General features: G+C 34.5%; 1 protein-coding gene across 1 annotated transcript; it reads left to right on the top strand.

Annotated features, from left to right (window-relative positions):
- Positions 1 to 4,794: 4,794 nt before the first annotated feature.
- Positions 4,795 to 9,110, top strand: LOC119632973 (protein PRY1-like). The gene is made up of 4 exons (XM_038026144.1): positions 4,795 to 4,818; positions 8,552 to 8,671; positions 8,729 to 8,958; positions 9,017 to 9,110. The coding sequence occupies exons 1-4, from the start codon at positions 4,795 to 4,797 to the stop codon at positions 9,108 to 9,110; spliced, it is 468 nt and encodes a 155-aa protein (XP_037882072.1).
- Positions 9,111 to 16,367: the final 7,257 nt, after the last annotated feature.

Here is a 16,367-nt window from a genome sequence, read left to right as displayed (position 1 = left end):
TGCCCTTAGAAACTGGGATTGGGATCCGATTGCTTCTCTTCTACCGTATGAAAATAGGTTGCTTCTGCTGTCCTTACCGTCTCTTGAGAAACGTAGAATTGTTCTTGGCGTTTCCTTTGTAACAAAGTAAAAAATGACGCTATTGCCGCCCATTCATTACTTAGTGAAATAAGCTTTAATGCGCCTAACCGCTTCTCTAGGCACTTTATCTTGGTTAAGCTTAGTCAGTGTAAATATAATTATGAGCTGTTTAATCCGCTCAGAGTCGTTTGCAAGAACCTAAATGACGTCTACCACTTATTCTCGTTATCGGACGCTTTAAAGCCCTTTAAAGCAACATTGCTTAATACACGCGATTTACCTATGTCGTGCTTTTAACCTTAAAAAGTCGTTGCGACTCGAAAATGAATTGTTGTTAACTATTATCGGTTGTTAGGCTTATACATGTATGCGATGGCTAAGGGGTTCACTTGCAATTTGGTCCTGTACCGGTTGTAAGTGTGGCTCTATGCTGGTTGTGTACATGCTTTTTTTCTTTTTTCCTTCTAATTTGTTTTATTGTACTTATACTAAGTTTTATTACTGATTAATATAAGTTTTGCTGTAAGTGCCAATTGAACTCGACTGTTATTTGTTTAGTTGAGTTTCATGTATAAGTAGAATTAAAATAAATAAAATAAAATAAAAAATAAAAGTATGTTCATTCCAAAATAAATATGGCGGACACCACGACCTCGTGGACTAATTTTTTCTTAACGATACCAGCGATATGGTTATCAAATAAAACGACTCGGAGAGTAAAAGACGAAAAGCTAAGCGTGTTGATTCTAAATTAGTTATGGTGGACGTCACGACATGTTAGAGTAACTTTTCTTAACAATGTATTTTAGTGAAATAAAAGGTGAGAGATAAAACTCATGCCATCCACCTTTTTATGACAATAAATAAAAGCATGGAGTGGTACACATTTTAATGGTGGTGGCTATACGAAATTCGGCTCCGCCCGAATATAATTTTTATACTCGTTTTTTTTAAAGGAGAGATTCACAAATGCAATATGTTGATAAAATATCTGCATATGCTAGCACTTGTCGCAATCTTCATTACTATAATCACTTCTAAGAAGAAGGTCTTCTTGACATTTTTTCAAATATGGTAAAAAATTCTTATTATGTGTCTCTTTTCTTGGAACTTCGCGTTCTCAGTTTACCTGCACTGTAGGTGTTTTATCAAATTTCAAAATTTAAAAGTGCAAGCGAATCAATTGCGCCTTTCAGTAAGTTAACTACAAAAGTTATGCTTAAGATATGTCACGCTTCACAAGACGAGCTAAATCGTTGAGCGATAGTCGCCAAACCGGTCAGACGGCGGCAAATTGCAACTCGGTTTCTAGTCAAGAGCTCACAAGGTGGACAGCAAAATCCGTTTTCGGAAACATTCGGTAGAGTCAATTTATTGCTGATAGGATTGAAGCATATTCTAGAATAATCTAGGTCTAAAAAGACCAGTGAATAGTACCTTGGTAAAGTGCGGCTTCGCTCACCGTTTCACACTAACCCAAGAAGGCTCTTCTTATTGACTACATACTCAATGTGTAGATTACAGCAGATCCGAAATTCAAAGGTTACCAAGCATAAAGAAAAGAGAATATATATTTCATCCAAGCGGACTTGATGAATGCAAAGCGATGTATATGCAAGTGTACATCTGCTGAGTGCTATTTGTTTGAATTTATTCCGACTATGTAAGGTCAAGTTTAAGCGACACCACTCCTTGAGTTCATTTAAGTCAGATTGCGAAGCCCATGAGTGTTGGGGTTGAACGATTCAAAAAACTTGACATCATGTGATGATAAGTCATTAAAAAAAAAAGTGTATAGGATAGGACTTAAGGGATAATTTTGGGGATCCCTGAACTGACAATAATATCTACAACTCACTCTCCGCAAATCAGAACGCAGGCAGGGGAACCAATCATATCAATTAATCGAATTACCAGATTTTGGTATTGAATATAGCAAAAATTTGTGAACGTAATCGTCCTTTAACGAGTCCGTGTTGAGCAGGGAAAATCATTGATTTTACTCTAAACATTTAATTGAAACGATTAAATCGTTCAAATGAACTAATTGATATAATCTGCGGCCTACGAGCTTACTCGTGTGAATAGATGTACACATATTCTTCTTATCGACATTATTATTACTTTCCAATTATGAATTGTTTTCTATAGCTTTTGATGACTTGAAATTTTAAAGTTGCTTAAATCGTTTCGTTTAATATAATAGAGTTCGTATTATAAAAAAAAATTCATTACATACATATATTTTTATATAAATATATGAAGTGGAAGAAATATTTTGTTAAGGTGTGAACATTAAAAAAAACATTCGCATCTTTGTAGTTGAACATAAATTGTTATGTTTACGTATGGAAATTTATTATTACAATCATATTGTCATATCTCTGAATGCACGTTTGTTAGACACATGTACTTGTACAATGGTTCATTTGTTTAGAATATACATACATACCTACATACATACATACATACATACATACATACATACGCACATATACACATACATATATTAACATAAAAATATGTGATAAGCGCTTGATATAGAAGATAACAATTTGCTGAAATAAATCAAAATTGTTGTAAAATAACACATTTGTTATGTTTGTCAACAAAATACACAAGAGAATTACGTCTACGCAATAAAGTAAAGACGCTATAAGAAAAGCATTTATATTCATTTAAAACGAATTTTGGATACCCCACCTTTTATGGTCGAATGTACTGTAGCCCAAACAACTCCTATAGACCTTTATAGGCAGAAATCAAGGGTTACTCGTCAGCAATACATTTTCTCTAAGAGCTTAGTCAACAAACCTGATATTACAAGAAAACAGTATAACTATCGGCTACGTTTTCTAATACTTCCTTGCAAACATAAATACTCTGCTTTCACCCGAAGAACGATTTTAAAAAAATCTTCTAATACCTTTTTTATTACGGAGCATTTTTTTAGTAAAAAGCGGGTAACTATACACCTTCTGCGAGAAAAGCTCCCAATTGCTTACCAAAAACATTAAACAGTTTTTGTATTACACATTACGTTCTATTAGACGCACTACAAGTCGTTGAATTGTGGTGGAAGAGTGTATAAAGCAACGGGCAGAAGAGCTTGAAACAGAGCCCCCTTTTTATACCGGCCAGCTCAGATTGGCCGATCGACTCAAATACCATCACCTTTTCTACCTTTGTCCGCCTTTAAATCTATTTGCCCGTCTACCCCTTTTTTTTTGTTTTCAACCTACAGGTCACAACAAGATATTTTGTTAAAAGTTCGTATATTCAAGCGTGTGGAGCCAAGCACGAACGCTATTGAAAATGGATTCGATCGGATCACTTTTTCGACTATTTCTCATGTAATGACTTATTTTAAAATGTTATTAGATGGACAACGGCAGGGTGGTGTAGGTCCTTTAATGGTGGGCCGTGATCCGCCATAGTGCTTTGAATTTTTATTGAACTCTTTCTTTCTTTGCTAATAAAAATCGATCGAAATATGCGTACTGTTATAATCCCCACTTCGTTTGCGTTTAAATAAAAAGCTTGAAAATGCTTGCAGCCTATTGCAGTGTTTAGATGTCCATTTCTAGTTTTACAGGGACATCAAAATGACGGACTGTCCAGATTTTTTTTTTCTTTTTAATACGTATTATTTCCTCTTTCTGCTCTTATGAATGAAATATCAAGTTTTGTACACTTCCTTTGTCGTTCGCATGTACTTATACACACAATAACATAAAATATAATAACACAAAATGAAATATATCTTCGTTAAATAACACGCAGTAAAGATCCATGACAAAGGATTCAATTTGTATATATATGTAAACATATTTTCTCAATTTTATAAACAAATAAAATGAAGTGTTGCATCAAATAAAAATTAAATTTAAATAAATAGATATAAAACGCATATATATATATATATATATATATATATATATAGGAGTCAACGGGGATACGAAATAAAAAATAGTTCTTTGAAAACGTTTCTGGTTAATCGTAAGGAAGCATTCAAGTTGAACTGTTCTAGTCTGAATAAATGAGAACCGCAAAGTGCAACTAAATCTTTCTAATTGTACACTTTGTAAATTTTATTCTATGTAACTCTGTGCTTGACTGATAAAGGGAATTTTTATTTTAAAAATTTGCAGAGTTTATATATTTTTCTTTTATTTTTTTGTTAGGCTGGTCCAATTATTATTGCCATCCGGGAAATACTTTTTATATCTCTTTAGGCATACTCATGAAAGCCAACTCTCTTCAATCGTTTTTGTTGATTTAAAAGGGGGCGCAGCAATGCCATGGGAAAAGAAAACAGCTGCTCAGAGCCATATGAAGCGAATAAGGCACACATTAGTTTCATTTTTGTAAAAAAAAATGACTAACAATTGTGGAGCATGCGAATGGCATCGTTGTAACGTAAAATCTCCATACACTTTTACAAATGAAGTCACACGAATGACGCTGAAGGTGCAGATTTCCTATTAATTGTTTGGCCTCGGGGAGTAGCTCCGTGTGAACAATTCAACGAAGTTCGAAGAAATCGGTCAATGCATATTTCATTGTCGACGTACGTCAACGTAGTTTTTTAAAAGCCTTGAACTTTTGGGTTCTAAGCTGCCGCAGAGGCGTGTAGTTAAGGATCACGACTACTAAGTCAATATTCGCGAATTAGAAACTCAATGTGGTCGACCAGCTGATAGCTATAGTATCATGGATAACAGTTACCGATCGAAGGTTAGCTCAGCCCTTGCTCCCAGCGTATTTCTTTTACCTGTCTTGGCGACCATCACCGTGTTGCACGCGAGCAATTGGTAGTAATAAAAAAAATAAACGCTTACATCACCTTAACATTTTTTTACCAAGTTACAATGTGTATTTACAAACAATTTCGCTGCTTAAAGCGCGTTTATTACAAATTCCTTGTTTAATATATTCATTGCCATCACAACAAGGTACATGTCATCTGTTATTAAGTTGCTGACACAAGGATTCTTTGGAAATAGGTAATTGGCAACCTAACGAACCGAATGACATACAACTTCTGTCTGATCTTAATGGATGTTGTATTAATCTCACGTAAACGTTGATCTGCATTGGTATTAGAAGTGAGCTAATTTTTTTTCAGATAAAAATTTTCCTTTTCTTTTGAATACGTAATAAGCAGTAGATCTAGTGATCTATTCTTAATACCTGGGACCACTTTCTTAAGCGGAAACCTCGAAAGCCTCGAAATTCCACCTCACTTAAAAAATCATAACTTACCACGTCTGCCCACTATTCGATTCAATATTAAATTAATTTTATAGAAAATCATAAAAATCCTGATACGAAGTTATACGTGAATTTAAAAATATTTATATATGTGTGCTGAAATAGCAAATATTTTTGGAAAAATTTTTACTTTATTTTGCTTTCTACTTATTTACTATTTCCTTTTGCCCATGAAAAAATACTTATGTACGTATATATCTTGAAATATTTCCGGTAACAATGTGTCCACTCTCTGCATGTTATGTTTGACGTTTATGGTAAAAATAAAACTAGAATTTTAAGCAATTTAACTTAACAAAAATTAATGCAATAGAAAAAACAGATGAAAACATTGTGGTGGGGCATAGCTTACCACTAAATACCCTACACTACTTTACTTAATACAATTATTTATATAACGACTTTCCAAACCAAGGTGTCCAAAGGAACTATCAAAAAATGAAAACACTACTTTACTCTACCTATTCGTCTCTTTGGTAATTGTTAATATATTATGTAGTCCGAAATTTCCGTAAAAAATGTGGATCATCTTCTGAAATTTTTTACCTTATAATCATTTACTTGACAGATTCTGGACCACAATCCAATTTTTATGATTAATACTGTTTTGTTTTGCGCTCGGTGCGACGCTAACGCCAACTCTAATTAATGTACTGTCTATTTCAAATTCGACGTAAAACCGGTACAAACATGATAATCGCGCAAAGACGACCTTTAAATATTTCACCTCACTTCACCTAATACAATTGTGCATTCATTCTCATGATAATATATTTGAAAATTATCTTCGCCACAGCGTACTTTCACGAGAGGAACCCAAAACGTGATCTAAGTTTAGCCAACTTCCTCTTTCTAGTCTTCCTAAAGCACTAAAAATTACACGTTGTTACCTTACAAAGGCTTACGATTCCCGCACACCCGCGGAGGGATCGATAAAATAGCCCTACGTGTTTCAAATTTGGCACAGCTAAGTTTTATATTGAAAAAGCTCGCACATTCCATCCAAATTTTTCTCATCAATGTAATATGCTGATATACTGCCACTTAACGATTTTTGTCGTGAACTTTTGAAAACTGCAAATACTTTGTATGCAATAACTTTTTCAAAATACAACTCTAAATGTTGTCTTATCTAATCCATTGCCAACAGGGCTCGTCTCCATAGAATAAGAGAAATTTTCTCGAAATAGTGAGCGTCACAAGGCCAAGTATCAGATAAACAGGCGACCTTGAATCGACTCAGATTGCGATTCTGAATATGAGCTGGGTTTATTTCAAGTTCTTCTGTGTCTTATATTCCCTCTGAAGTAATGAATATGCCTTGCTTGACAAATAGTGCAATGTATAATAATTGATTTCAGTGCTCAATTGACATTAAATCATAATTGGTTTTCACTTCTTATCTGGGTACTAGCTGAGCGTTCAATGGCACACTATTTCGTTTTTTTGACGTTCTTTATAATAGGTGCTTGGATGTATTTTGATCAGCGTCATCTATTGGTGAAAATGATAAAGAAAAAGAAAATATCAATATGCACAACTGTTAGATTCGATGATTTTGATCTTCCTTTACAATGAATTGGACAATTTTCCATTATTGAGTTGTTCAGTACACACTGGTAGGTGCTTATCATGGAACGCTCGAAATTGCATTTGCGAGATCCATTATTTTTGTTATTTGATTTGATGATAGCTGCTTCCGAAACCCATCAAACACTTTGAGAAGCTTATGGTGATGCTTCTCCATCATTTACCAATTATCACCTTAGGTTTCATAGTGGTGATTTTGATCTCAATCGTAAAAAAAGATCTGAACGACGAAAGAAGTTCGAAGACAATGAATTGCACGACTTATTAGACGAAAGCAAAGCTCAAACCCTCAAAGAACTTTTGAGCAGCTTAGCAGTTGTATCTAGGCATTTATATGCGATGGGCAAGATCCAAAGGGAAGGAAAATAGTTATCATACGAATTGACTGAAAAAGTCATTTCAAACCGTTTCAACGCCGTGGTTTCTTTGCTTGCCAGGCAACAAAAAAGAGTTTTCTTCGACGTGTTGTGACTGGCGATGAAAAGTGGCTCAAAAAGTCGTAGGTTAGTCCAGGGGACCCGTCCATAAAACGTAGTGGTATCCGCAAGGTATAGCGTTTTACGAGCTGCTAAACCGAATGAAACTATTAGTACAGATGTCTACCGACATTGAACAAAATTGAACAAACTGAATGAAGTGTTGTTGCAGTGGCTAACGGAGCAACAGTCATCCTCTTGCAGGACAACGCTCGGCCATATGTTGCAAGAGTTCTCAAGGATACACTGTTGCAGCTCGAATGGAAAGTTCTTCGACACCCAGTGGACGTACAAATCATAGCGCCTTTTAATTGCCACTTCTTTAAATCGATACAGCATAGCTTGGTTGCATACGGCTTTGAAATGTTGGAGAAGTGCGCAAATGGTGGCATGGCGTCGTCACGCTGCCAGAAATGCGGGAACAAATTGTAGCAAATGATACAAATTTATTTTGATTAATATACATTATAAATAAATAAATGTCATTTTTAAGTGAAAAAATGATCAAAATACATGCAAGCACCTAATACTATTCATTGAATGCATTCAATCGAGCGACACTTGCTTTTATGCGTTGTCAATTTTTTTGGTCCCACAGCACGTCATTTTTCATACAATTTTAAATTCAGTCGGTTTGATGGCGGCAGTTTTTGCACATAAGTTTTTCCACCCCGTGGCCCATTAATCGTTATCGCACGTTGAATCTACCATTTTCGTTGCTGCGATTTCAAATTTTTCTTGAAGTATATATTCTTTATGCAATTCTTTGAATAGATTTTTTTTATTTATTACAAGTCCAAATAACCAATATGATATGAACATTATATCAGAAATGAAAAGTTTAGAAACGAAATAGAAAGTTAAAAATATGAAAATTTTCCTAATAGCCTTGCTATTGACAGAATATTTGGGAAACTTCCCAAAATGTTTTTAATATGTCAAAGTCGAAGAAAAATTGTTGGCAAAGCATATTAAAAATTTATATTTGAAAAAAAAAAAGAAATTTAAACGCATTGAATTTTTCAAAATTGTAGGTAAATCGCCAACAAAACGTCGTGCGACAAGCAAGTAAGCGATTTTGGCGTCGTTATGAGTCAACTTTTCAATATGCGAAATTGTCTTTAACTTAGAAATGGGGAGCGATAGAATGCGAATGCTTGGAAGCCCACAACAAATTTAGAGCACTTCATGGAGCTCCGCCTTTAAAGCTAAATGCGAAACTTTGCCGCGCTGCAGAAGCATGGGCAAGGGCAAGTTTTGTTTTTTCAATTCATACAAATATGATGCGCTAAGTAAATTATTTTCAGGAAGTTGCTAAAAAAGGACAATTGATTCACAGTGCGGCTGCAGATTACGGCGAAAATATCTATTGTTGTACCGATTGTAAAAAATTTAATGGTAGCATGGCGGCCCAAGCTTGGTATAACGAAATCGAACATTATGATTTTGAAAAATCTGTATTTTCTATAGAAACTGGTCATTTCACACAACTTGTTTGGAAGGATTCTGTAAATTTGGGAGTGGGCTATAAAAAAGTGTAAGTTAATAATGGGTCTATTGATTTTAATTGCGCACGTGAACCTATTATTTCGCAGAGGCAATAAATTATATCTGGTATGCCACTATAAGCCATCGGGCAATATTAAAGGAAAATATAAAACAATGGTCTTGCCAAAAACTGAGGCGTAGGAATGAAAAAAGTGAACTTGACAAATCGAAAGTGCAAAGAATATAAAATAAATTCCACGGATACTTTACAAAAACAAATAATTTAGTTATCAACTTCTACTCTCTCATGTTATCGAATTTGATCTTACGAATCTAGATGCACTTATTGCTTGATTCCGTGTTCCTCTGCATTGTATCATAATTTTTCGTCTCTATTTGTTCTTACGGAACCCAAGTTTACATGTATGACAACCTTGTCATAATCTGCAATTTATGTTTAGGAGAAATCTAATGTCTACTAAGAGCATTTCCTGCATTTTGTTCTAATTTAGTTGAAGATTACAAATCATCAAAGTGTAGACTGAAAATCAAGGTAATGGTCATCGTTTTAAGTGAGGTTCGCTAAGAATCATGAAGACGGGAGTCGCTCTAAAAAAATTCTCATCGCAGGTTTACTCGCATTTTGAGAAACATAGATTAGCGTTGAGCTTTACCTGGGCTATGGTTAACCAATATTCGGTTCGTTCTTCGTCTGTGCGGCTGTGCCGGTATCTGCCTGGATCGACTTTGGTCGAGGTTGGCTTGAAATGGAATTGACTTGGGATGGGATTGGCTTGAAAAGAGGTTGGCGAGATATTGAAATTGGTTTAGATTGATACAGGCTGGTATCATTAGACATATTAACAATATTAAATTTGAAAGTGTATGAAGTTAGCTGAACATGGATATCAAACATGGACATCTCTTCTGCAATCAGTGAACAAGGTATCTGTTCGTCAATCTTTCAATATAGTCCTAACTACAGATAATAAATGCCGTATAGGAGGCTAATCATGCCTAGTCCTCTTCCAGGAAGAGCATGTTAAAAAAGCGAATAGTCTACTTGATGGACTAAATAATTAATAACGAAACTATATGCTCAAACACTTTCAGTATGTAGGAAAGAAGCAAACTAATCTTCCAAAATATTGCCTTTAAGGAAAAAGTTAAGAGAGAAGGTCAAAAGAAAAAGAAGAGACTTCAAATCTTCAGCGGAAGAGGCAAGAAGCGGTCAATAAATAAGCCATCGCGAAGATAATAAGAGTAACGCAGATCTATGAAGATCAAGAAATTCAAAGATAGGACTAAACTAATAAAATGTACAAGAGTTTCAAGAGCCGGATGTCATCGGACGATTCAGATGACACCTTGGGGCTGGGGGGAAACACTTTTATCAAAAAATTGATGGATTTAGGGAATTAGTTCAGATTCCTATAAAAAAGAAAAGCATTGTCAGTATTTGTCTGGAGCCGCAAAAAAGTTACAACATAAGTAGCCAAAGCCTAAATACACTATGCAACATTGAATTCCATTTCCTGCCATTTTGACGAAAAATCATATGACGATCTTATAGTAACATTGTATACCTCGGATTTCTTCTAGCTGGCATTTCTTCGCTTTATTTCTTGTGCTGCTACATTTTATTTATTTTTTTACAGGACCTTCAAGTTTTCAATGAAATGGGCTACGACTTGCGAGGGACGTAAACCGATACTAACGTTCCTAAATGTTCTGTGATGGTTTGGACAATAATGTTTGAGAAGTTGCCAAAGCGATTGAAATATTTTCTTCTTCTTTTTCTAAAGTTCAGGCAATTAACAACAGATGACTCGCGCTGTGCTAATTGAAATATATATTATCTCATAACTAAACGGTACAATTTACATTCACAATTGGAAATGTGAAAAGAAATCACGGCAAACATGAGCATGTAATCTCAAAAAATATGAGAAAATGATTTGTTTTCTTCGACAGAATTAACTTTATAGATCTACCGTTTTAGTAAAAGCTTTTGTTATTTATATTAAAATATAAAGTTTCTTTCTTCTAACTAGAAAAGTTTTGTCAAAGTTTTTATTGTATTTCATATTTATTTTAAAAATATAAAAAATCAAGTTTTTTTCTTGTTACGTTTTACTAGATTTTCTCGCCAGTTTTGGCAAATATTACATTATGCAAAATACTTGAAAATATGATTAAACAAATAAAAATAGACAAAACAAAAAAAAAAAGAAAGAGGAAGCAACAAACATTTCCACTCCTTTTTTTCTCTCTCGAGAAGGCTTCCTTTATAAATAGCAACCAGCAGCTCGTATAACGTTAACACTTGACTGGCTGATTGTGTAAGATGCCAGGAAAATTTCCAAGTATGCGTCAATATTAAGTTTATGTTTATTTAAGTACTTTTTAACATAATTTCGTTGTCTGCAAACTTGCGCTTATTTTGTACGCGACATAAGGCGTCGTACTAAATCTATTATTGAATTTGTTACTCGACGTCCGCAGTACGTCACCAGGCGAATATGGTATTTTGCGAAATATAATCAATCCGTTTAGCGAAAAAGAAGACGGGGCAGCTGAAATCACCGATAGCTCTAACACGCTGGAATTTCTTTTCAATTTTACCTCAACCTTTTCATAATTGTTTGAGCACGCAAAACCAAATATATCAATGGTTTGGCCTAAGCCGGCCCAACTTAGGTCCGTCTGCCTATCTGGCAATTGACCCTCAGACGCTTCCTAGCATGTACAGAAATGATTTTAGGGGGATATTTAGCAGTCATCTTTAAGCGAATATAACTTTTACTTATTCTTTTGCGTCTCTTCTTCTGCTACTTTTTTCTTTTTTTTTTTTTTTTTTTTTCTTTAGAGAATCACTTGTGTCCTTCCTCTTTTGGTTTCTCTTCATGAGTTTAGGCAAAACTTATAAAATGCATTTTTATACATTTTGATGGAAAATGTATAAAAGAAGAAAAACACTCAAGCAAGTATAGGAAAATATTTAACGAACAATATTGAAGCAAATAAACTAAAACCACGACTGCGAACTTTGGACAAAGAATTTCATTAAAAAAAAAAAAAAAATGAAAGCTTTCTCCAAACGTATCTATATTTAGTACACAAGACATTAAATCGCACGCCTATAGCGTTATGCATAGCATAGATGCAGTGTTCACTGTTCACTGCTCATAACAAATCACATATCGCTTCGATGATACGACTGCTAATAGTGTTTATATCAAGTTTCTCAACCCATTTGTATCTTTCTAGTAAGTCTTCAAAAAGTAGAAACTCTTTCCACTAATCAAGCTTAGGAAAGTGCACGACGAGCACATAAGCAGTAAGTAATAACACAAAGCAATAACGGAAAAGCGTAAACTATTAATCGAAAATTTTATAAATAAACTATGATATGAAATCTTAAAAATGAAAATTAGCATTTGCTGACGTTGTATACTAACTCATTAAAAAATTATTTTAATTAGCAACCACATAAAAAAAGGGAGAAACTATATTCGAACTGATCCGAATCTTTTAATATTGGCTTAAGTACAATGCAACACAAAGCGAAAATCCACTCGCACGACATATAGATCGGGTAACTCTGCGTAAACATTATTCGAACTACTACAACCATCCTTCGTATTGCGTACATTTTTGATAATTCTTTAAGGTTCAGCTGACCTTGAATTTGGCGTGGTGCAAATAAAACTAACAAAACCAATCTAATTTTTAAACCACAGGTCCGGAGACTTTGTCGATTATCGAGTTCGACTTGAGGAAGGTTATAAGAACAATTTTTGCAAAGACGTAAAGTTGACGCGGCTTATTATGGCCTAAAATTTGCTGTAAGCGACTTAATAGTTAAAGAAACTCGACCGATTTGTCCTAAGATCCTTAGTTCTAAAATGTTTCAGAGTTCTGATACATCAGAGCTATCTGCCTTATAAATAAGGAAGACAGGCGGTTGCTTAATGTACGTTACAAAATGTGTATTCTCTCACTTTTTTACAGAATAACCCAAAGTTACACCGCTATATAGCACAAGAGAAGGGATGATTTCACCTCCCTATGCAATAAATAATACGAAATAGAATTGTGTTTTCAAACGTATTTGTCCGTTCGCCTCCTTTGTAATCACTCTAAGCCTTACAATATTGTGTGGACCGTTAGCGCTTACACTACTACTACTCAAGTTGATGGCACAATCGAAAAGAAAGGAAATGCCAATCACCATTTCGGGTTAACTCTGATTTCCATAAAATTGGCATTGCTAATTGTTGAAATGATCGCATTCCAATTCCACAATGTTCCTCATTTGCTAACCTAAGGGGTACGAGGTTAACGGTACGCTGAATATATAAATAATTACACAATTTAAACTAAGTGTAGGAGCAAAACGAGAGCAAAACCACCTTTGCTCTCATCTACGCAAAATTTTGAGGTCAAAATGATAATTTCAATCGGCAAACACTATAGCCCGCGTAGCGTCCGAGCAGCGCGTCCCTTGATGGTCAAGCATTAAAAGAGGGATTGAAAATCCTCCAAATGTTAATCTTATCCTTCGCGAGATTACCGGACTTAATCAAATTCCGATCGCGTGTTAAAAATTTGCATTGAAGAAAAATTTGGGTCTTTCTAAACGACTTAATATTCACACGAAGTTAGTAATTTAATGCTTATTGCCTAATTGTGATTTCAAAACTTTGAAATGAAAGTTAAAAAATCACCAAAACCTAGAGTAGGTTTGAGAATCCGATTACAAAATCTACACATAAATAAGATAAAATAGACGAAGATGGTTTTTGCTTGAGATCCATTAACAATCAATTCAAAGGTATGTTAAGAGACAAGCGAAGTTGTGGCCTGTGATCTAAAATAATCGAAAAACCATGAAAAATGCAACTAAACCGCGTTTAATCGCGATTTTTTAAGGACTTCTCAGTAAACAATTTTTGCTTTCTTTCGATTATGGAGAACATACTGATTTTATGTGAAGCGAACCTTTTGTGAAACAAAATTATAAATTAATTAGATTACGACGATAGGATGATCTTGGAATTTTTAGCTCCGACTCTAGTCTCGATTTATGTAGGCGCACTATGCAATCTACCCTCGACACTATTTCCTCTAGTGGTTAGTCACTCCAAATCACCCTTTCAGTTAATAAGAATAAGTTTGAGTGGTCTTTTCAAAAAGATGGACAGACCCTACTATGGCTCCTCTTCTCATATATTGTGGTACTATTCCGTTTGTTGAAACTTTCGGCTTGACAAAATTGCCAAGCAATGTTTTCAACTCATCAACGCACTGTGGTATTTCGTGGAGCTCCGATTCTTTCTGTATGATTAAACGAATTAGTCAGGCCAAAATTAGAATGCGCTTGGTCGCTCTTATTGGATATTCCAAAAACGGATTTTCTTAAATTCAGAATTCAGAACGCACAATTCAACGCAAATGCCTTCGTCTGGCTCTTGACGGCAAGAAATCTATCCACACACTAAGCTTGGAACAGAAAGATTTCGTGTACTCGTCAATTTTTCATCTAATAAAATTCTATTCAAGGGCCTTACCTTTCATTTACGACCGTCTATTGCTCTCCTTCATTTTTTAAAATTTTTGCTGACAAAATTAATAATTTCAACATTCTAAGAACTGAAGTACATAGCTTATTCAAAATTTCTTGTGAATTTCAATATTTTTGGCCAGTAATTAAGAGCTTACAGTGAGAAAATGCACAGTTACTCCGGCAGAAGTCCATCACCGCTATTCAAACTTAGCCAACTTAAAATGCATTTAAGCATTTTTCGCTCATCTTTACTGATAAATCTAACATTATTAGAATCTTACTTCTCAAACCACCCATACAGGACTACATTATCGGCCGAATGTAGTGCGATCCTTGAAGCCATCCGCTTAGCGAGTATCCAGCTTGTTGATCATTTATTCAAAATTAACAAAGTGCATTACCTTCTATGTACATGTGGGGTCTTGCAATCTTCTGATCACATATTATTTGTTGGCTCGAACATTGCCACTTCTATTCGTCATTCCATGTTTCACAAATTGCTTATATGTGGGCTTCATGACCGCAGTATTTTTGACGTTTTGGGTTCACACAACTTGTCAGCTTACTCTGCAATTTTCTCCTTTTTTAAACTTACTCCCTTTCACACTTTTTTTATTCTTGCGCTTATCGGTTCTATCACACTTTATACACATGTACTACATTACCTCTTACACTACGAAATTTACCCCACTCTGTTCTATCCAACATGACCGACGGGTGGTATGGAATATTAATAAAAATGAAAAAAAAACGTGGCGGACGTTTAACAGGCAAAATCAACAAACATTAATCAAATATAATTTAATTTCGAAATACGAAGAAAAAATAAAGTAATCAAATAAAAATAATTATTTATCAAAACTAGGGCTAACTTTATTTAAGCTTAAAGAAGGAACTTTGTATTCACATTGGGTCATTTTTATACATCACAGCGAATTTTCGGTTGTTGATTTGCTGAATAGAAGAAGAAGAAGAAGAAAAAAGATTACAGAAAAGTGTTTAAGAGAAACCTTCAATAAACAAATTTTTTTTAATTTATTCTTTTTTTAAATACTCTCTTAGTAACACCAGCACTCACCTGTAAATAATTTCTTGTGAAATTGCAGCCACAAGCAAGCTGTGCTTTGTATTTTCAACGATTATATTAAGAGTAATTTTTGCTCAACGTCCGTGAATGGATTCATAAGTTGAATAGCATCATAGGTTCATAAGGATAACGTAGCGTAAATGCCTATGAACGTTGATTTCCATATGTGCACATTTACGTGCGTGCACATCATTAAGGACTTACGCCCGGATTGATGTCATTTATCGTGTTTCGCTGTCACTTAATGTGTGAATAGATATTGCAAATTTGTTACAAATCAAATCGATTGAATGTGTGCATCTGTTTAGAATTGCCATTGATGATGTATGGGTGACAGCTAAATTTTGTACGTAATTTCAAATGCGTTATATCCAATGCGAAACGTATCTCCTACCGGTCCACTAATGATGTTAAACATTGTTGTATGCATGAAACGCGTCTTTAAAACTACATTCTTACACATAAAAACATTTGTGTTGCTATGTTACGTTATAGTTATATAGTATAACCTACGTGTACGCGTTCGTCTGTGCGGATTGTTTATGTTTTCCATATCGTAACCGTTTAGCATTGATTTATTTCGTTGCCTTTTCGATATTTTCACCTATGCAAAAATATAAAATTGATGCAAATCTAAATGACAGTTGACTGATGAATGTTTAATTTAAATTCCGTACAAAATTGAAACACGAATGAATTCGAAAACGTTTAACATTCGAAAATATTCTGACACGCTAAAGAGAATCATTTAATGCAAAAATTAAGCAAAACTGGATACTTTTTTTTAGCTTTTCATACTTTA

Source organism: Glossina fuscipes, unplaced genomic scaffold, assembly GCF_014805625.2.
Source record: "Glossina fuscipes isolate IAEA_lab_2018 unplaced genomic scaffold, Yale_Gfus_2 2, whole genome shotgun sequence".
Classification (NCBI taxonomy): Eukaryota; Metazoa; Arthropoda; class Insecta; order Diptera; family Glossinidae; genus Glossina; species Glossina fuscipes.
This window is presented reverse-complemented; position numbering and strand designations above follow the sequence as displayed.